Below are 21,415 nucleotides of genomic sequence, written 5' to 3' on the forward strand. Positions count from 1 at the left end.
TCCTATAGGGGTGGGGGAGGGTGACTGGAGTCTGGGTATGTTTTGAACCTATGTCTGACATGGTTTAATGTTGAATCAGACATTGGGTCCCAGAAAGAAAGAGAGAGAGAGAGAGAGAGAGAGAAGGAAGGAAAGAAGGAAGGAAGCAAGGAAGGAAGGAAGGAGCCTTTGAAATATTCTTCTTTGAAAACACTGCATATGAGCTTTTATTTCTGATTTTTGATCCTAACCCTATGGGAGTTAAAGCACCATGGAGGCATTATTTAGGCATTAGGTATTGGACTGTTATTTCCTACATTACTTCCTGAGTAAACCAATTAAAATTATAATGTGGGTCTTCAGGAGAAAAGGAAAGGAGCCAAAGTTGGTACAGTTTTACCTCTTAGATGCCACTTAATACCACTCTTCTCCTCTTGCTTGGGTAATGAAATTCTGGCAAGTGGGGGCACAGTGAACAAATGGGCCCTTAAAATCAGCCCATCTCCACTTGCTTATGACTGTAATGCTTCCCGATTGTTCTCCAGGTCTCCATTTCAGAACTAGTGTGCACTTTTCATAAAAACCACCACGTGCCACAAATTCAGGCAGCATCTTTCCCTTCTCTGTAGCACTGGCCTTCTGAGACCTCACTAGATAATGCCTTCCTGAATTGAGGTAGATTAACTGAGATTCCAAGCTTCTCAAACTGCAGGAGAGGGAGAGTGTGAAATAAAGGTCTAATCTTCTAGTTAGTCTCTGGGTTAAGATGGGCTTTTATAAAGCGTTTCAAATGTGTCACATCAGAGATTATACTTCAGGAGTTTTTACCTTCACCTTGTGGAGTCATGTTTGCCTTCTTAAACCAGTGTTTCTCCTCGTGTGGTATGAGGTGTTTATTAAGAATATAGAATTCTGGGCTTTTTTTTTTTTTTCAGACCCAGAAGAATGAAAATGGGGATAATGTTTAATGAAGACCTCAAATGATTCTGCAGTGTGCTAACATTTGAGAACCACTGCTGTATCATTTAGGAATGGCATTCAGTTCCTAGTACCCAAAACTGTAAATAAAAAAAAAAATCATTTCTTTCTCTCATTGGTAAAAGAAGTTTGGAGATAGGCAACCCAGAGCTGGTTTGGTGTTCCATGGTACAATAAAGAACTTCATGGTACAGGATGGCTGCTGGAGCTCCAGCTATTGTTTTTTACATTCCATACAGGAAACAGTAAGAAGGGGGAATGGGGAAAAAAAAAAAGGCCTTTGCCAACTGCTCAGCCTCCCAGCAGTCACATGCTATATGTCATTGGCCAGAATTTAATTGCATGGCTACTCATAGCTACTAAGGAGATGTAAAAATATTATTCTAAGGTGGGCATATTGATGCTTCAAGTAAGATTTTGGTATTCTTACTAAGGGAGAAAAGGAAAATGGATGTAAGTAGGTAGCCATGTCTGCCACAACTCCCTTATACCATCATTCCATGGAGTTGTGGAAATACCGTTTCATTTGGAGTACCTCATATTTCACATACTGCCAGTTCATTTGGGTCATTTTATGGAGCACGCCAAAGGAAAACGTGTTCATCATGTATGTGGTCAGTCATACATATTGGGAATCTACTATATCTAGTTTTTTAGTTTTTTCCATCCATCTGCCAGTCTCTCTTTTTCTTGATAAAGAAGGCCAAGAATCCACGAAAAACAAAGGGGAGGGTAAAGGAGCCAAGTCCAAAAATGGCTCTCCCCCTTTTTAGCTGTGTGATGCTCAGTCTAATGAGTACAATCTGCCAGCCTCCAGGGCATGGGGAGGGTTTACGAGATACCGTATATAAAAACACCTCTGCCATAAGAGCCACTCCGTAAATAAATATATTCATTGATTCCTTCCTTCATTTAGAGGGTGAAGGACAATTGAATCTGAGATCAGCCAAGAAAGTCTGACTTCTTTGTTGGGTTCGCACTCTTAAGAACACAGGATGCTTTTGATATGGAAAATGTCCCACCCAATAATAGGAGCACTTTGCCCTTAGAATGGCTTATCCTTACCAGAGCTGATGGAATCCCCCTTCTTAAGCATGTATGTAGGTGTGGCAAGAGATACCTGCAAAATTAAGTGAGATTCAACAAGTTCCCTCCCCTCCTCTGGGCCTCCTGGATCTCCGGGAGAACGTAGGAATAGCATCATTTACCTGGCACCCCCAAGGCATCGGCTGTTGAGGGAAAACAGCTGGATGACTCTAAGGCTCTCAAAATGTGCTCCCTGGACCACCAGCAGGGGCATCACACGAGAAGGCAGTACAAACGTGAATCATCGGGCCCCACCCCAGGGCTGTGGAATCAGAAAGGTGTTTTAAGAAGCCGTCCATGTGGTTCTGATGCAAGCTAAAATTTGAGAACCACCGCTCTAAATGAAGCACTTTGCACTTTTTTTTTTTAAATTAGCACACTTTTCTCTCCAACAGGGAGTCACTTGACTCCCTCCTTCCCATCTCTGTCCAGGCAGATATGCTGTCAAATGTGCAGTTCCTTCTGACAAACCCAGTCTTTCCAACTGGGCGAGACCTTGCTTTGTAGATTTTATTTGCACACTGACTAAAGCTCTTAACAATCCCTCTGACACAGACTGAAGCTCTTGCCAAACCTCGCTGTGGGGAGTGACACCATAAATAAAGGCCTTCAGCTATCTCATTTTCCTGAGCCAGTTGATTGTGTGCAAAATGCTTTTGTTTGGGGGAAGTGTACCTTGTACAGCTCAACCCAGGGTGCAGTATCGCAGGGCACCTCTACCTGAGTAATGAGTAAATGGAACCAAGTTTCTAGCACATTCCATAGTCCTTTTGGAGAATGATACTCAGTATACACAGGAGGAATAAGTGATCACCATAGCAGGTATTGCTTGGTCATGGTCATCATTGACAAAATTCTATTGGATATGATTATTTGCTTGTGAAAATTAATGAGAGAAGCATGGTTGGATGAAAATGAGCGATCTGCAGGGTTTTCAGGCGTGGTGCCAAATTTAATTTCCATAGTGCCAGAAAGTACACTAAATACTTTCCCCTTACCGTTGGTTTGCTCAGTGTTTGTTTTGGGCTACACAGTAGTTTTATTTTGGAGGATGCCAAAGGAAACAACATGCAGCAATTCTGTCGAGCCAGACCCAGATTGGGAACTCGAGAGGGTAGCTTCTCCATCCTTCCCACCTCTTTGCTTAAGGAAGAGCTTGGAGTTCCCAAGCTCTTGAACACCAGGAGGAGACACAGAAGCCAAGTGGTGGAAGGACCAAGGGAAGTGGTGAAGGACCAACTCATTCCGTGTCCTCCGAGCAAGCTGGATCACCTACCATGTGACATGGGGACGGTTTGGGAGGTTGTTAGTTAATATTAGCTGATTTGGTTTCAGAATGGTGTATTTCACTAGGTAAATTTTTAAGTCATTCACCAAACTGTTGACTGCCTTCTGAGAGGAATTATTTTTAGTACATTCTGTATTCAAGGAATTATTGGATGCTGGTAGAAAGGACGTATTTTCTGCGGCTGTGATCAGTAGGCTTGAATTATAAAAGGCAACACAAGATGCCCAGCCAGGAAAGATAGAGCTATGTTCTTAAAGAGTAGCCAGAAGAGTTCCAAGTCTTTAAGATGGAACTCAGCTTGCCAGGGTACTTATTAAGCTCCTGGTCGCTGGAGGTCTCCAGTCATGGCCATCTCTACTTTGCCGAGCCCTGACGTCTCAAAACAGGATGGAACTTCTCTGATCCAGTCTGCAGGTGTGGACCTTGCCCAAGATGGGGTAGGCAGGGTCCTTCTCTGGCGACTTGGGAACGGAGCCAAGTGAGTCAGTCTAGAATGGCCATGAAAGGAGGTTGTGTAAGTTCAGGAGCTGTGGGAAACCTTAAACTTTGAGAAGCTAAGGGACAGATCTGCTGAGGAAGAAGACTAGGGCAGAGATAAGAGGACCCTGGAACTAGAGAGATGAGAATCCCTTACCAGTCACCTTCCAGTAGCTGGTGCCGTTTCCTTCTGAGACCCTACGATTCTGTTGGGTTTCTCGAGAGAACACCACATCTTTGTGAGAATCTGCTTTTTTTTCCCCTCTGAAATCAAACTAGCTTAAATAACATTCCCCCCTCCTGCCCCCGCCGCCTTCTTTCTTAGACTAAGGTCGTTGGGGGCCTCCAGGTTTGGTCTCACTTTGCAAGCTGATAGTGTGGCTCTGCCTCTCAAAATGGAAGAGAGGCCAGGAAAAATCTGGATTGTTCCCTTGGGAGCCTGCGGGCCGGGTAATAGACTCACCGCTATGTATTCGTGCTACTGATTGTTATTGAGGGCCAAGTGCTTCGCCTTCACTCTCGTTTGATTGCCACAGTCCTGTGATGAGGATTCTGAGAGGTTCTGGAACTCACTCAGGAACACAGAGATGGGAAGTGACAGAGCCGCGAATGGGGGTTCAGGAACAGCTGGTCCAAGCTGCAAAAGAGGCAGGGAAGATTCCAGCCAGGCTCAGCCTTGGCCAGTGTCAGCGAAGGCTGGGCTCAGGGTGCCAAGTCACAGGGGCTCTCAGGGAAGCCCATGCCCTGGGTGGCAAAGAGGGGTGTGTGAGTCCTGAGGGCAATTCAGGAGACAGCCATTGCACTCAAATTGGACTCCCCTGTCAAGTGTCTCCAGTGATTTCCTTTCCTATTAGCATCTGTCCCTAAGGTTCTGTCACTAGCGTGGGAATGACAAAGGGGGATGCTGCAGCAAGGCTTTGCTAGAAGCAGTCTGTCAACTTGGGGGTGAGGCCCATTCCCCAAGACACAGGCCTCTGCTTTCTGCCTGCACTTACCTGCTACAGTGTATGATGCACGGATTCCTCTGAGCATAAAGTGGGGTGGCGGTCTCTGATGAGCCCATGGCCAGCTCCTCATCCCAAACTAACTCATGATCTGGCTTTCATTTCTTCTCAGAGAAAGGGCTGGTAACCTGTGGGCTGCTTTCAAAACCCAGAACCCTTCCTTCGCATCCCAAGACGTGGCTCCCTGCCAGGTGCCTCTAGGGAGGGGTTGCAGGGAAACCCCTGTCTTGAGAAAGCCAGCTAGTCTGAGCAGTCTGTTTATGGTTGCTTTTGGGCTCTGCTTAAGACAGTAATACGCACACGATGGTGAATGGTTACAATCATGTGTTACGAAAATAAAGGTGGCTTTCGCATTTTTTTTTTAAGGCCTTGTCATTGCAAAGCCTTTCCTTCCCCCCACCTTTTAAAAAAGTTATGATTTCGTTTCTGGAGATCAAAGTAAACAGAGCTTTTGTAGCTCTTTGCCCCAGCCTTCCCAAAACATGTATTCATGTCCAGGGCTCCCTAAACTCAAGGGAATTAGACCAAGTTTGTGGAGTGGAACAAATATAATGAATTTAGAGCCTCAAGTCTTCTGTCTTCTGTGTCTTGTTGAATGAATGCCTTGTTTCGCAAGAGCTGGTCATGATGGTAAGAGATAGTTGAAAAGAATTTTCCATGATGTCATCTGAGCTTGTGGGATTTTTTTTTCCCCCCTCTCCTGTATAATAGCATACCTTCTGTTTTGGCCAGTTTTTCCTGACCCTAGTTTTGCATACAGCTGGATAGTGGAATGTCTGTTTTCGTTTCTCAGGCAAAATTAGATGCCTTCCCAAGTCTTTGTTAGAGTTGAGTGAGCCCCAGAAAGTGCAAGAATATGTCCTAACAGCCATAAACAGGAGCATTCTGGGATATGCAAAACTACTCCTGTCAATGACGATTTTTTTAATTACATACTCAGTATCCTAGATGTAGTGACTCTCTTTTCGGACAAATGGGAACTGCTACCTGCCCTTATAAAGCGCTCCAAACCTAGAGGGCTTTTAATGTAGGTGGAGGCTGAGGGACCCGGCAGCTCAGCGAGTGCCAGAGCCTGGCCCTGACTCCAGGGTGAGGCAGGCACTGACACATCCCTTTGACTAGGGAGGCACGGTGCATGCCGGAGACTCACAGAGAAAATGGTAAAGTTGCTCTGTCTCTCTGTCTCTCTGTCTCTCTGTCTCTCTGTCTCTCTGTCTCTCTCTCTCTCTCTCTCGGAGGGGGAGCCTGCCGACGAAGCTCTACCCTCTGGGTTCCCCCACCTATTTGCTGAATTCTCTTTTTCTGGGAAAGTTTGCTGGCTTTATTTTTCCCTTTCAAGAGAGGGAAAGCCCCAAGATACGGGTGACTCGCTCCACTCTTTCTTCAAGGATGAATTTGTCTGCTTGCAGTGAGAACCGCAGATGCTGTTGAGTTGCAAAGGGTAGAAAGGACAGGAAGTCAAATGTGTGCTGGGATCCTCTTCCCGGGGAGTGGGAATGGCCAAGTGACCCATGTGCTTTCATCCTGCAGGTTCACCAGTACTACAGCTGTCTCCCAGAAGAGAAGGTTCCTTACGTCAACAGTCCTGGAGAGAAACTTCGAATCAAGCAGCTACTACACCAGCTGCCGCCACATGACAATGAGGTAAGGGGCTCGCGGGGGCCTTATGAAGACTTGTCTTAGAAGCTTCTGTGAATCGTTACCCTCTTCATAATCAGAATGCTGTGATCAGTGAGGTCTCCGAAGACAAACTCTGGCCCTTCATTTTAGGATTTAACTTCCTTAATTAGAGCCAAAAGAAACGGCCCGACACTTTCTGGAGTGTTACCGAGAAGCAGATCTCATTATGGACCGGATTCACCTCTGTGCCTGGCGCTACTAGCCGTTTTGGGGTGTCCAGGGAGCCCTAAAAGTTAAAAGCTCAAGCCCAGGTTTTCCTCGTTGAAGAAGAATATGCCGGTTGCCTGGGTCCCTTAGCTGATTGCCATTCCCCGGGCCAGTTCAAGGTCAAGCCCTGCAAAAAATGTGATTCTCTGGCATTTTCATGTCAAAGAAGCGTGCAAGTTTTCCACATTATGCTGCAATAGAAGTCACATATCCAGATTTGCAGCTCTGAACGTCTGTGTTTTTGTCCTTGAAAGGCCAACTTGGCAGGGTCCCCATTTGAACATGTGTTAGGATGGCTTGCAGGCTATCCTTCTTTTCCTGAACCTCAATAGAAGACACAGTAATTAGGCGTTTCTTAACTTTGAAGTCAAATTGCTCATAAAGGGCAATCCATGAATACATTTTTAAAAGATCACCCTGCTTGAAGGGCTTAGGTTTGTAAACTAGAAATTAATTTTTAAGTATCTGGTTTTTTAAAAATAGCTATCCTCTAGAATTGAATTGTCCACCTAACTGATTGCATTTTAAACAATTTAAAATTGAAGGGAGAAATAAGCCCTCTAAAAAGCTGGACCCTAGCTCTCTACCGACTGCTCTCACCCACAAACCAGATCTCTGGGGAAATTGAGTAGGTGCTATTTTACTCTTTATCTTCCCATATTCAGATCAAAAGGGATAATTCAACAGCCTCAAAAATAAATTTGCGTAAGTGAAGCAAAAGCTTAAAAACTGAAGCAAGTCCCTAGAAAGAGAGCCATGATTTCCTGTCACCCATTTCCGACTTCATAAAACAAATACTAACAATGTTTTCTCCTTTAAACGCGAGAACAAGCACTGTAACCCCATGCCCAGTTAACTAATTTGGACGTGAAAATGCGGGTTTTTACAAGCAGGAGGGGAGTGCCTTTCTTTAAAAGCACATCCATAAAATGTCAGTGGTGTAACCATACATTCTGGGCCAGTCAGGTCACAGCGGTGGTGCTTACGGGGACTTCCACAGGACGGCTTTCTTTTAACACTTTTTTACTTGATAGAGCAAGGTGATCTGTTCTCTGCTTTTAATGATTTATTCTGTTTACAGTTAACTGTAGTTTTTTGAAAAGAGACCATTCAAATTCCTTCTTCCTGTTGGAGAGAATTCCTTCCAAGTGACCCAGTGGGCAGATTTCACCCACTTGAACATGGTCCTTTAGAGGACAAAGAGTGGTTCTAAAGTCAGTAACTGATCTTTCCCTCTTTTGCTCAGACGAAGCAGCTGGTTTTCCAGTTAGGATGCAACAGTTCTGCTCCAAAGATTTCCCACTAAGTGTCATATAACAAACCATCTGAGCATTTCGCCTAACCTTTCCGCCGTTACTGCAAAGAAAGACAGGACATGGAATGAGGTCCATGTTTCCCAAAGCCTGACAGACACAGGACTTTGGGTGGTGCAGAGGCGTGGCAGTAAATGAAAGTGAGCCACATAATAAGAGAATCACTCCCTTTTAAATTGTGCTTCATTCCTCCGGATGGAGTGGTTGAATCAGCCCCAGGAGGCGGGGGGTGGGATTTCGGTTTGGGCTAGCAGTTTTCTCACACCTCTCCAACTCATACCAGTCTCCACTTTTTAAGTAATCGTGTTAAGAATCTCCGTTTCAGGGACACCCGGGTGGCTCAGTTGGTTAAGCGACTGCCTTCAGCTCGGGTCATGATCCTGGAGTCCCTGGATTGAGTCCTGCATCGGGCTCCCAAGCCTGCTTCTCCCTCTGACCTTCCCCCTCTGACCCTCCCCCTTCTCATGTGCTCTCTCTCTCATTCTGTCTCTCAAATAAATAAATAAAATCTTTAAAAAAAAAAAAAAAAAAAGAATCTCCATTTCAGGATCTCCCCTGAGCAGAAGTAGCTAGAATCTAACAACCTGATTTCATTCTCACATTGTTTTGTTTTACGGTCACCTTCTGGTTTTTGTAGGTGGTGCTGACTTTTAATTTATAATCATAATATACTTTCTTTTTAAATAAATATTCAAGTTTTAAAAAGTGATACCATTTTAAAAACAGTATTAATAATAGTTGGAGACTATGGCAGAATTCCCGCGGTATGTGTTAATAGGAAAGACCGGGAAATGCTGGATTTGAGTTTCCATAGTGTCTGTCCCTTAAGGCCATGAGTTTCTGTGTTTATCAAGAAGGCAAATATCTTAACGCAAGTGGATGGATTAGCCAAAGCCCAGTGGGCCACCCTTTCCTTCCTGCACACAGATAAACATGCAGGGACTTCCGTGAAGCAGGGCACGTATCTCTGGACCCACTCCTTCACCTCAAGCCTTTGGCTCCCCGTTTTCCCAAAATGTGGCAGGAGAACAGAAGCTGGGAGCCCTCTGACCACTGTTCTGGCTCGCTGGCCTGGAGCCATCCTTTGGTGTCAAGGATCACTCACATGGACAGAAGGAGGTGAACCTATCAGGACCCCACAATCCATTTGAAGATCCACATCATTTTTAAAGTAGGAAAAAGTCCCAGATCTTGACTAGCGCCAGAGCTCCCCGACATGATGTGGATCTTCGTGGGGCAGTGGAGCAGATAGTAAGGCTGAGGGACTGTTACAGAACCTTGAGCCTGCTCATGACTTGGGCTCTGCTCATGACTTCGGCGCCTTTAGAGAGCTCTTTTATCTGAGGTAGAGACACGTCCACCAGCCCCAAGCCCGCTGGTGGGCCAGCGCAGGCCAGCGCTGTAAAGCTGAGTGGGAGCACATTTATCGAGAAAACTCTGGGACATGGGCTTCAGAAATCCCACGGAGCGAGGGCAACGGCCTCCATGACATTCTCTGTGTCTGTCCAGGTTCGATATTGCAACTCCCTGGATGAGGAGGAGAAGAGGGAGCTGAAGCTCTTCAGCAACCAGAGGAAACGTGAAAACTTGGGTCGAGGGAATGTCAGGCCCTTCCCAGTCACGATGACAGGAGCTATTTGTGAACAGGTGAGCATGGATTCCAGGGAGCGGGGAGGAATTGTGCTGGTATCCTGTCATGCATTCATTCCTGCAACAGCCGTTTCATAGAGTGCCTACCATGCGCTAGGCACAGTTCTAGCTCTTGGCGATACAGCGGTGAACAAAAGATGTGAAAGCTTTTGATTTTGCCCTTGTAAGGAGGTCCATTCTAGGGGAAAAAGACAAACAATAAAATAAAGAAGAAAAAATACAGCAGGTGTGGGGAGCTTGCAATTTTCAGGAAAGTAGCCGGGCAAGGCACCACTTAGATAGTGGCCTCTGGGGATGACTGGGTGGCTCAGTCGGTTAAGCGTCTGCCTTCAGCTCAGGTCATGATCTCAGGGTCCTGGGATCGAGCCCTGTGTCGGGAGGGTGGAGGGGGTGGAGTTGGGGGTGTGGTCCCTGCTCAGCAGGGAGTCTGCTTCTCCCTCTCCCTCTGCCCCTCCCCAACTCATGCTCTCTCTCACTTGCTCTCTCTCTCAAACAAATAAATGAAAATCTTTAAAAAAGAAGAAGGTGGCCTCTGAGCAAAGTCTTGCAGGAGCTGAGGGAGTGTGTCCTGCAGATGGCAGAGGGTGGAGGGAACAGGCAGCTCAAAGGCTGGAGACAGAAGCATTTTTGTTGTGTTCAAGGAACAGCATGTTGGCCATTGTCGCACGGCAGAGGGAGTGAAGGGAGAGAGGTAGCAGGTAAAGTCCAAGTTCATAGAGGGCCAGTTGTGTAAGCCATTGGAAGGAGATGGGGAGCCATTTGAAGGATTTAAGCACAGGAATGACATGATGGATTTATGTTTTAAAATGAGTCCTTTAGAAAATGGAATTTGCCTGGACCATGGGATCATCCCAGGACCATTTAAAGGGGTGGTAAAGGGTCTTCTCCTTGGGTTTGAGGGTTCTTTAGTGAAATTCATGCGCCCCCCCCAACCCTGCATTCTCCCCAGGGCCTCACTGAGTTGGGTCTGGGGGTTGTTTTTCCTCCTACTCTCCTGCAGAGTGCTCAGGGCACAGTGGCAGAGGGTTTTAAAGAAAGGAAGGTGGAAATGCAGGCTGCCTGGGTTCTCCCTGCCCCTCCTCTTAGCCACAGAGCCTTCTGGTGCTGATCATCATTTTTGGCACTGCTCTTGGCTGTGCTGCTCTTTGAAAAGCCTCCTCCAGTTCCTTAAGCTCTTGAGGAAACCATTCAGGTGCTGAAGATGCATGAACTGGCTCAGTGAGGAGAAATCGAGATACTACCTGAGGAGAGTGGGTGCCATTTGGTGGCCCTTTTTTGAGATTTCAAAGGCATGGGGTGAGAAGGTTCAGGTGGGTGGAATGGAGATGCTACTTCATAGGGGAACCACAGGACCAGAGATTGGGCAGTGGAATCTTCACCCTTGATACTCACTCTTGAGATGCAGGTGGTCAGTGGTTAAGATGTGAGATTCAGGAAAAGAAAAAAGGAGGGGGGCACCTGGGTGTCACAGTTGGTTGGGCAACTGATTCTTGATTTCAGCCCAGGTCAGGATCTTGGGGTCTTGGGACTGAGCCCTGCATCAGGCTCTACACTCAGTGGGATTCTGCTTGAGGATTGTCTCTCCCTCTGCCTCTGTCCCTCATCCGCCCACACTCTCTCTCTCTCTCAAAATAAATAAATAAATCCTTTAAAAAAAACGGCATCTGGGTGGCTCAGTCGGTTAAGTGTCCACTTCTTGGTTTCAGCTCAGACGTGATATCAGGGTAGGGAGATCGAGCCCTGCACTGGGCTCCCTGCTCAGTGCGGAACCTGCTTGAGTTTCTCTCTCCCTTTGCATCTGTCCCTACTCCACCACCCCTCTCTCTCTCTAAAATAAGTAAGTAAATACTTTCAAAAATGCTAACAACAGTTTAAAAAATAAAAAGAAAAGATGTGAGATTTGGTGTCCTCGCGTCAGGAATTCTGTCCCCCTGAGATCCGTCTCCTGGAACCAGCCCACCTGCACTCTTTTAAGGAAAAAGGAAGGTTGGACATTTCATGAGCGGGTGTCAAAAGTTGTGTAGAATAGTGACAGAAGCACGGAGGCAGAGAAGTTTGACTCATGTTTCTGCCAGATGACCTTGACCATGTTACTTTTCCTCCATTTTGTCATCTGCAAAATGGAGGTGACAAATGCCTACATCATGGAATTAAGGTGAGGATTGCCTAGGATTCCGTACTGTTAAAGCAATTGAACAAGGAGGCCATTACGCTGAGATGTCTCTGACAGCTTTATAACCTATGTGAGCAAACCAAAACCTAAGCCAAGGGCAGTGTCTTAGTATTGAGAAAATGACACTTAAGACCAGCCAATTGCCAATAGGCAGCTAGGCTTTCTCAAATTAAGGCAACCACTTAAGCTACAGCCAGTCAATTAATTTCCTTGCTTTGCATCCCTCCAGGTAGGTGGAGCCCTCCTAACCACCTTCTGTTGGGTGCTGCCCAATTTAAATCTGTATTTGCTCAAATAAACCCTTGAAATCTTTAATGTGCTTCCGTTTATCTGTTTATCACTGTGTCTATCCCAGGTCTACTCATGTTACAAAAGGCAAGGATACTACTTTCTGCAACAGTATTTTTCTTTTGTCTGGTCACTACCTTAATGAGCTCCCAGAGACTGTTCCATGAGACCTTTATTTCATTTCCTATGAAACGTTTAATCCCGTATGATGGCCATGGTGTGGGAAAGGTTTAGAGGTATCTTTTCTACTCTTTAGACATTGTCCCCAGAGCCAGCCACTCACTTAGGGCCATGGAACTAGATCCTCAGCCTGTGAACCTCATGGCCAATGCCACGGTCAGCAGAGAGCCTTTCCCAGGACCCACCACCCTCGCACTTTACTCCTCCCTCAGAGGCCCAGCCTCAGCCATAACATAGGTTATCAGAGATGCTGCCTTGTTCTTTCTGCATTGAGAAAGGAACTTTGGAACATGAGTGAGAAGATAGGAAAGGGGGAGAGAAGCCCTTTCCATGGTGTGGCCTTAGAAGTGGTACCTTTTCAGTCAAGACTAGGTAAAAAGATGTTAGAGAAAGCAGACTGAAAACATGCCTGAAAGGCTTTGGAGAAATCATTAAAGTACTTTTATGAACCCACTCCCTCTCCTATCTTTTTTTTTTTTTTTTAAAGATTTTATCCTATTTATTTAACAGAGAGAGAGGGAACACAAGCAGGGGGAGTAGCAGGCACAGGGAGAGGGAGAAGCAGGCTCTCCGCCGGACGTGGAAGTCAATCCCAGGACCCTGGGATCATGACCTGAGCCAAAAGCAGACGCTTAACCGACTGAGCCACCCAGGTGCCCCTCCCTCTCCCATGGTACAGCGCCCCTAATGCACCCCTCCCACCCCCTTCTCCTTGTGGTGTTACACTCAGCTGTGCCTCCGGATGGAGTTGGGAGCTTCTAGAAGATACGGACACCTTCACCACGGGTCAGCTTGCCCCCTGCCTGTAGAGCTTCTGCCAAAGGAGCTTTTCTGTCTTTCCCACCTTGTGAGTCCTGATTTCCTCAGTGACTTTAGCTTTGTCTTCCTTGGAAGGAAGAGTGGGAGGGCAGGCAAGCAAAACCCGCCCTGCTGTGTATGTAAAGCAGGTAGCACAGTGACTAGCTTGAAAACAAGTGCACAGCCACCCACCCTTGGTGGGAGTGGTGGGCTTTTATCCGGTCGGCTCGGCTCGGGGGCCCCCCCCTCCCCCCGACAGACAGAGACTGGCTGGTGTTTGTTCTGACGTGTCTGTTTGCCTCGCAGTGCGGAGGCCAGATTAACGGCGGGGACATCGCCGTGTTTGCGTCCCGTGCGGGCCACGGCGTTTGCTGGCACCCGCCGTGCTTCATCTGCACCGTCTGCAACGAGCTGCTGGTGGATCTGATCTACTTTTACCAAGATGGGAAGATATACTGTGGCCGGCACCACGCCGAGTGCCTGAAGCCGCGCTGCGCAGCCTGTGACGAGGTCAGAGCATGCTGCCCTGCCCCGGCGTGGCGGGGGGGGGGGGGGGGGGGGGAGGCCCCGCCCATCGCCCCTCCGTCCGCCCCGCCCATCGCCCCTCCGTCTGGCCATAGGCCATACTTTGTCCTGTGCTCTTCTGCACAGAAGAAAACCAGAGGCCGCTCCACTTTCTTGCATTACGCCTCGCAGGAGAAGCCCCACCCCTCCCCGCTTGCTAGCAGGTCGCCATCTCCTGGGCATCCAGGTCGGAAGGCAGTTTCTGTAGCTGAGAGTCACCGGCACTAGGGCAGTCCCGAACTCTCAGAGAAGCATTGTGCAGTTTTCGATTTCAGCCTGGGTCCCGGGGAGTAATCATTAGTAATGCTGTGGCACTTAAGTCTTAAAAGAGTTGGGATTCCTGAGCTTCAGTGGGACATGTTGGTTTGAGAAGAGAGACATTTGGTGGCACTATTTCGTTTCCCTGTAACTGACAAAAGTTCTGATGGGGATTCAGGAGGCAGGTGCATACTCCCTTAGGAGAGTCTTGTCCCACGCTCTGAGAGGTACTTGAATTGGCTACCCCAGGTCAGAAAGCGGACTAGAACACCAAGCCTGTGCCTGGTGTTTTCTCCCACCACAGGCACACCCAAATCTGACCTGTAAACTGCAAGAAGAGAAAATCTGCTTTGGCTTCAAAAGTTTGGAGCTTATATTTCTATAAAAAGTTTTTTAAAAAAGTTGGGAGGAGAAAAGAGAATATTCTAAACATGACCAGTTTTATGGGACTAATTTGGGAAAGATCTTGGATAGGGGTTTCCTCCTGCACAGAGTGGATTTCTGGTTCCATCCCACCCTGCAAACAGCAGTGTGAGCTTCTGCAAGCACCACTGCCCTTTTCAGCCACAGCCCACTCCTGCCTGCCTAGGAGGGGTTCACTTTTCCTAGGAGGAAGCTGACCAGCCTTAACTAATTTGGTTTCTAATGCTGATGGTGATGTTCTGGACAGACCCTCTAGGTGGGTATTTGGGAAACTGAATTCAGTTCCACCTGAATTCAGGCAGCCGCTTTACCTTCATGCCTCAGTTTCCACTTCTGGAAATTAGTGCTCCTAATACTTTATTGTTATCTAATGGCAAATAGAATATGATGATTGAGGTTTTTGAAATTTTTGTTTATTGAGATGTAATTCACCTAGCATAAGGTTCACCCTTCTCGGGTGTCCAGTTTGGTGGGTTTTAGTATATTCATAAAGTTGTGCAACTCTCCCTGCTGTCTAATCCCGGACATTTTCATCACCCAAAAAAGAAACTTCGTATCTATTAGCAGTCCCTTCCCTTCTCCCCCTCCCCCTGCCCCTGGCAGCCACTAATCTATTCTCTGTTTCTATGCATTTACATATTCTGGACATTTCACATAAATGGAATCAGTGTGTGATCTTTTGTGAACGTGGTCTTTCACCTGGTGTAATGTTTTCAGGGTGAATCCGCGCTGTAGCTTTTCGGCACATTATTCCTTCCCAAGGCTGAATAATACTCAGTTCGTGTGTATAGGTCATGTTAGGTAGAGCCATTTGTCAGTTGATGGACATTTAAGCTCTTTCCACTTTTTGAGTATTATGATCAATGCTGCTATGAACATTCATATGCAGGATTTTGTGGGGACATGTATTTTTCCGTTTTCTTGAGTATATAAGTGGGAGTGGAATTGCTGGGTCACAGGGTAATTCTGTGTCCAAGTTTTTGAGGGAATGCAGACTTTCTTTCAGAGAAGCTATGGCATTTTACATTCCCACTCTCAGTGAAGGAGGTTCTAGTTTCTCTACATCCTCAACACTACTTTTCATTAGTCATCTTAGTGGGTGCAAATGATATCACATTATGGTTTTGATACGTCTGTCCTTAATGGGTAATGATGTTGAGCATCTTTCCATGTGTTTATTGGCTATTTGTCTATCTTCTTCTTTGGAGAACTGTATATTCAAATCCTCTGCCTGTTTTTTTTGTTTGTTTGTTTAAATTGAGTGATTTTTCTTTTTATTGTGGAGTTGCTTGTATATTCTGGATACTAGTTCCTTATCAGATACATGCTTTGCACCAATTTTCTCCCATTTTGTGGTTACATTTTCACTTTCTTGATGTCCTTTAAAGCACAGAAGTGTTTAATTCCGATGAAGTCCAATTTATCTGGTTTTTTTTTTTTCCTTTTGTTGTTTACACTTGCAATGTCCTAGCTACGAAACCATTGCCTAATCCAGGTCCTGAAAATTTACACTTGTGTTTTCTTTTAAGCATTTTATAGTATGTAGCTCCTTTGGTCTCTGATCTCTTTTGAATGAATTTTTGTATACGGCTCAGATTCATTCTTTTGCATGTGGTTATCCAGCTGTCCCAGCCACATTTGTTGAAAAGACCATTCTTTCCCCATTGAATGTCCTTGGCATCTTTGTGGATAATCAATTGGCCATAACTGTTTGGGTTTGTTTCTGGACTTTCCATTCTCTTCTATTGATCTATACGTCTGTTTTTATACCAGTACCACACCGCCCTGATTACTGTGGTTTGTAGTCAGCTTTAAAGTCTGTGCTTTGAAATTTTAAAAAAAGTCTGTATTAGAGGTCAAAACACAAATGCTTCTGTGGGCAAGGCAGGTTTTGTACACGAAGGTGACTCATTTTAAGACAGCAGTGAGTGGTGAAAAATATGACCGAACTGGAGAACTCACCACTCATCTAGCAGTCCTCCTTCTCAAATACTGTGTTTTCAACAAAGAAACCAGGAGTCTAGGTGTTAAAATGACATAGAAAGATGTTGCATCAGCCAAATAAGACACGTATTTGTTGTTCAAAGTGCCCACGAACCATCAGTGTCTGGTCTTGCTTTATATTCTTCAGGGTAGACCTTTATTTCTCTTATTAAAATGTGGTTCAATTAATATCTGGGCAGGCCAAAAACTGTGGTTAATTGTGCTCTAGGCAAATCCCAGTATGCTAACTGATATCAATATAGAATATTCAAATACAGATAGATTTTTTTATTGGGTAATTTGTGGGAAAGACCTGTTTTCCCATCCTTCTAATTTGGGGTCACCATAGCTCTTCTCCGGTAAAGTGCATTCTCCTGGCTGGGTCTTAACCACTGATCCTTTGGCTTCCCTATCTCTAGATCATCTTTGCGGACGAATGCACAGAAGCTGAGGGACGGCACTGGCACATGAAACACTTTTGCTGCTTCGAGTGCGAGACGGTGCTCGGCGGCCAGCGCTACATCATGAAGGAGGGAAGGCCCTACTGTTGCCGCTGCTTTGAGTCCTTGTATGCAGAATATTGCGACACCTGTGCCCAACACATAGGTGAGGCAACACTTGGTACTCAGCTCAGTCCTACTATGACTGGGTCTCCTTGGCATCTGGTGTAGTTAGAAGCCCTTTAGCTCTCAGCTCATCCTGGCTTAAGCGAAAAAAGGGACTTTCTTGGCTCACTTTACTGGAAAGGTCAAGGGTGTGCTTGCTTCAGGTAGGGATGGCTCAAGGGTTCAAAGTCTGGAGGGTTTTCTATCCTTCGTGTCTCAGCACTGCTTGCCCTCTGTTGGCATCGGTAAAAAGCAAGCTGCCTTCACATGCTGGCTAAGAGGACTCCCCAGTTATACATAATCTTAGCACTTGCATTCTCAAAAGGAGTGAGGCCACGTCTGTTCTAGTATCCACATCAGTTCCTCCAAATAGGAACCTTACCATCCCTGGTTTGGTCACGTGTGCCACCCTGGAAACAAGACAAGAGGGTATTTCGGTTGGCCTGCCTGAGTCATAGGCCCACCCCTGAGATGGGGTTATGGGATGTACAGCCCCACTACCAAGGGGAGGGGGAGAGGTCCCAGAAGGAAACTCTGAGGGAAAATGTAAACAGATGTCTTCCACAGCCTCCTTGGAAAACTTGAGGATCCACAGAGGGTGGAACCGGGATAGTCCTCTTGGTAGGAAGGGGTAGTCAAGAAAACCAAATGGTTTCTGGCAAGCATGTCTTTAAAAAAAAAAAAAAAATTCAGCAAAAGCTGACCCAGCCAAATACAAAGCAAGAGAACCTGAAGTAGCTTATAAGCTATAAACTCCCCAAAGATGCAGCAGATCTGAGATGGTGGAAATCATTTTCCCTTCGCAAATAACCGATTTGTTCAACCCTCAGCACTCTTCCAGATCATGCTGCATCTGTGGCTTCTTCATTCAGCTCGCCTGTTCTGGCACCTTCAGAATGAGCCACCCTTTAAAGAGGAAAAGAAAGAGCTAGCAGGGGATGAATGTCTGGGAGACCAGCAGCCTGCTCTTCCTGTGGCTTGTGCACGTCCAAGAAATCTGCTCAGAAGCTGCCAGCTTCTTACCTCTAGTGGGGAGATGTGGAGATGATCACCCCAAAATGGGAGCCCATTTTGCCCCATGTCAAGGATTTTGTCAGGAACCAAAAGAAGTGACTTTGTCTCCCTGCTTCGTCAGAAATGATCTTTTATTCAAATAAAAACCTAGCCTAGTACTTTGGAGAGCTTTGGGAGCTGGTAAAAAAATCACAGCTTTGCAGACAAGGCACTTACTGTGTGCTCAGTGGTCCTTTGTTGTTGGGCAGTCTGTCCCCGCAGACTCAGATCTGCTTTCATGACGCCTTTCGGAGCTGGAGTCCCTGCCGGGCCTGGGGTTCAGCATTGCTATGCAGCAGTATTATCCAGCGGTATTCCCTGCTGGAGGGCCTGGGTGATGTGCCCATCCACCTTCCCCTAACCCCTGACTGGCCTCCCCCTCTCATGGCCTGATGCCTCAACCAGGGACCCACCAGTTTTCATTTCTCACAAGATCAAAACAGGGAAACAGACTTGCTTCGATGCTAAGAATTAGGAAATGGGGACCTCGATTTGGACAGGTGGCTGGCCACATGAGGAGGGACAGGGTGGGCTGTGTCGGGGGGAAGATGGTGCAGCTTTCAGAGCCAGCTCTGCTGTTCGTGGATTCTGGGTCTGCCAGTAGGCGGCGAGGGTACGGACAGCTCACCTGCCGCCAGGACACCTACTTCTCGCAAGTGTTGCTGTTTCTTCTGTCCTTTTCCATTGGGGCTTAAAAGCCTCTCCAGAAACTGCCACTTAGAATGTTTGCTCAGCAACTTGGAAGAGAGAAAATCTGTCTGTCACCACAGCAGGTCCACCTCAGAAGCCCCCTCTGTTTTATTCTCTTTCTCTCTCCTTCTAGCTATTTCAGGACTTTGACAGGCACTGCCTTCTCCTCCCTGTTAAATCCAGAAAAAGGCATCAGCGTTTTACCAGAGAGGGGGACCTCTGTGGCCTGCAGTATTATCACTGCTGCAGTTAAAATGTGGTCCCTGATTTTTTTTTTTTCCCCTTCCCCTACTTTTCTGTAAAAACCTCATTTTCCTGCAATGGTGAAAGGGTATGCTCTGTCTGTCCTGCATACCACCATCTCCTGGTGCTTTGCTCTGACCCTATTATACAAATATTCCGTATTTATACAGCCACTCAGAGCGGACCCTGCATCAGGCAGCCGTCGCTAGGGCAACGGTGCTTTTGCCTGCGCACAGCAGAGTAGACAGTCCTGTAAACAGACCGAGGCTAGAGCAGCACTCGACACACACACGCCCTCCAAGAAGGGCTTACAGGGCTCAGAGGGGGGAATTAAAAAGGAACGCTTAGATGTGGAACAGCAGAGCCCTTTTCCAGATGTTTCGAGTTCAGGACCAGTTCAGAGGACCATCTGACATCAGGGATGTTGATCAGGGACCACACTGCACTGCCTGCTGGGCCGTTTTGTCACCCGCCTCCCCTCTGCTCACCCGACCCCCAGCCCAGCCTTCTGCAAGGCCCCGTCCCCAGAACTGGGCCCCTGCTGCCACATCAGAGCATGCGTCCTTGCAGAAGCTCGGAGAGGCAGCTGGGGAAGGACAAGTACGGGAACCGGGCTTCCTGCGTGCCTCTGACAGGGAGCGGGTGAGCCTGCGGCTGCCTGGGATGTGGGGCAGCCGGGGGTGAGCACAGCCCTCTTCAGGGGAGGGCAGGGAAGACGGAGCCAGCCCCAGAGCTCGCTCTTGGACTGCATCCAGGCAGTGGCCCTCAGAGCAGAGAGGGAGATGGGCAATCAAGGCGTAACGAAACTAGGAGAAGAAGAGCAGTGAGAGTAGTTAGCAGATACAGGTCTAGGCACTCTCTGCACATTAACTCACAACAACCCTGTGAAGTCAGAACTGTTATTATCCCTGTTTTACTGCAGAGGGGACTGAGGCACAGAGAGATGAAGCCACTTGCTTAGGGTCACACAGCCGCAGAGCTGGGATTGGAACCTCAGCAGATGGGCTTCAGCAGCTCCATCACAACTGATGGAGAATAGAAGGGTGAAGAGAAGTTAGTTATGTAGACTCCCTCTTACCCTTTACAGGAAGGAAAGAGAGAAAAATAAAAATGCTGGAATGGGATGCAGCTGGGATGCAAAGCTCCCTTCATCTGACTCCTCCTCACTGACTCCTGAAGCCCCACTGTGCAGGACTCCAGAGTTCGGCCTCCCACACTGCTGCCCTGCTTCCTGCTGGGAGCCTGGGGACCAAGTGTGGATGGAGCTGCAGCTGTGGGTCCCGTCCCTAGCCCTGCCCCGCCAGCTCCCACTCCTCCCAGGAATGCCCTGTTGACAGGGAGTGCATTTCCACGGTGACCGCTTTGCCTTCGCTTTGCCTTCGCTTTGCCTTTGTGGCAGCTTCCGTCCCTCTAAAACTCCCCTCTTAGTCCCTAGGGCCAGACTCCCAAAGAAACAGAGACCCCTTAGTTTGGGGCGGAGCTCGTAGGAGAGGAAGTGCCTTGTGCTTCTCTCCCTCTCCCTGGGCTCCAGGGACCTAAAGGTAGGCGGCCGAGAGCACAGGAGGCCGGGACAGCTGCTTTGCCTTTTGCCCTTTGTTCTTGCCTTTCCCTTTAGAGATCGTTCTCCGGTTTCTTATTTACCACCTCTCCAGACAGGGCTCTCAGAGTGATTCCTGGAAGATCCAGGCTCAGGACTGCTCCTGCTAAAGGTGGAGGTTCACACTAGTACTACATTTCTGCAAAGATTTTTATTATCAGAAATCAGGAGTCTTGCAAAGGTCCCCTTCCATTCTGCAGCACTTGCATGAGACTGCATAGCCCACAGGCTCTCCCCAGTGCACTCAGACTTCCATCCTGCCAGCTTAGCAGCTGCTGTCAAGAGAACCTCCCTACGTCACTATCTTAGTGACAGTCCCAGGTGACTCTCCCATTGGACTAGTGCAGGTCTTGCACCCACGTCTGAAGCAGCCACTAGGGTGGGAGATACAGTTTTTTTACTAGCCAGTAGTAGGTCCAGGCATGGCTTTAGCCCTGCCCAAAGCTCATGGCCCAAGGGTGGCAAGAAGGTGGTGTCCCTAGGGGCGCCTGGGTGGCTCAGTCGGTTAAGCGGCTGCCTTCGGCTCAGGTCATGATCCCAGGGTTCTGGGATCGAGCCCCGCATGGGGCTCCCCGCTCAGCGAGAGCCTGCTTCTCCCTCTCCCCCGGCCTGCCACTCTGCCTACTTGTGTGCTCTCTCTCTCTCTGGCCTGCCACTCTGCCTACTTGTGTGCTCTCTCTCTCTCTGTCGAATAATTAAAGTATTTTTAAAACACCAAAAAGGTGGTGTCCCACAGGGAGATTAAGTCCTAGAACCAGCAGGGGGCAGAAGAGATGCTGAGAAGCAAGAGCACTTGGGCCCCTGGGAGGTTCCTGCAGGGCAGGTATGTAACAAGATTATGCAAACCAGGGACAGCCCTTGCTTGGGGAGGAAATGTGTTTCTTCCTTTCCTGATGAC

At 47.5% G+C, this 21,415-nt stretch overlaps 1 protein-coding gene across 2 annotated transcripts in view; it reads left to right on the top strand.

Moving 5' to 3' along the window:
- The window catches only part of PRICKLE2 (prickle planar cell polarity protein 2), a 309,331-nt gene that overhangs the window by 251,574 nt on the left and 36,342 nt on the right, over window positions 1–21,415 (top strand). For both annotated transcript variants that reach the window (XM_028110449.2, XM_088027678.1), the window contains exons 4-7: window positions 6,343–6,456; window positions 9,522–9,659; window positions 13,408–13,611; window positions 16,749–16,935. In XM_028110449.2, the coding sequence (XP_027966250.1) occupies window positions 6,343–6,456; window positions 9,522–9,659; window positions 13,408–13,611; window positions 16,749–16,935 (643 nt within the window). The remainder of the gene's footprint in view (window positions 1–6,342; window positions 6,457–9,521; window positions 9,660–13,407; window positions 13,612–16,748; window positions 16,936–21,415) is intronic.

This window comes from Eumetopias jubatus, unplaced genomic scaffold, assembly GCF_037043125.1.
Source record: "Eumetopias jubatus isolate StellerSeaLion01/CBP00866 unplaced genomic scaffold, mEumJub1_p1.0 scaffold_1, whole genome shotgun sequence".
NCBI classification, from domain to species: Eukaryota; Metazoa; Chordata; class Mammalia; order Carnivora; family Otariidae; genus Eumetopias; species Eumetopias jubatus.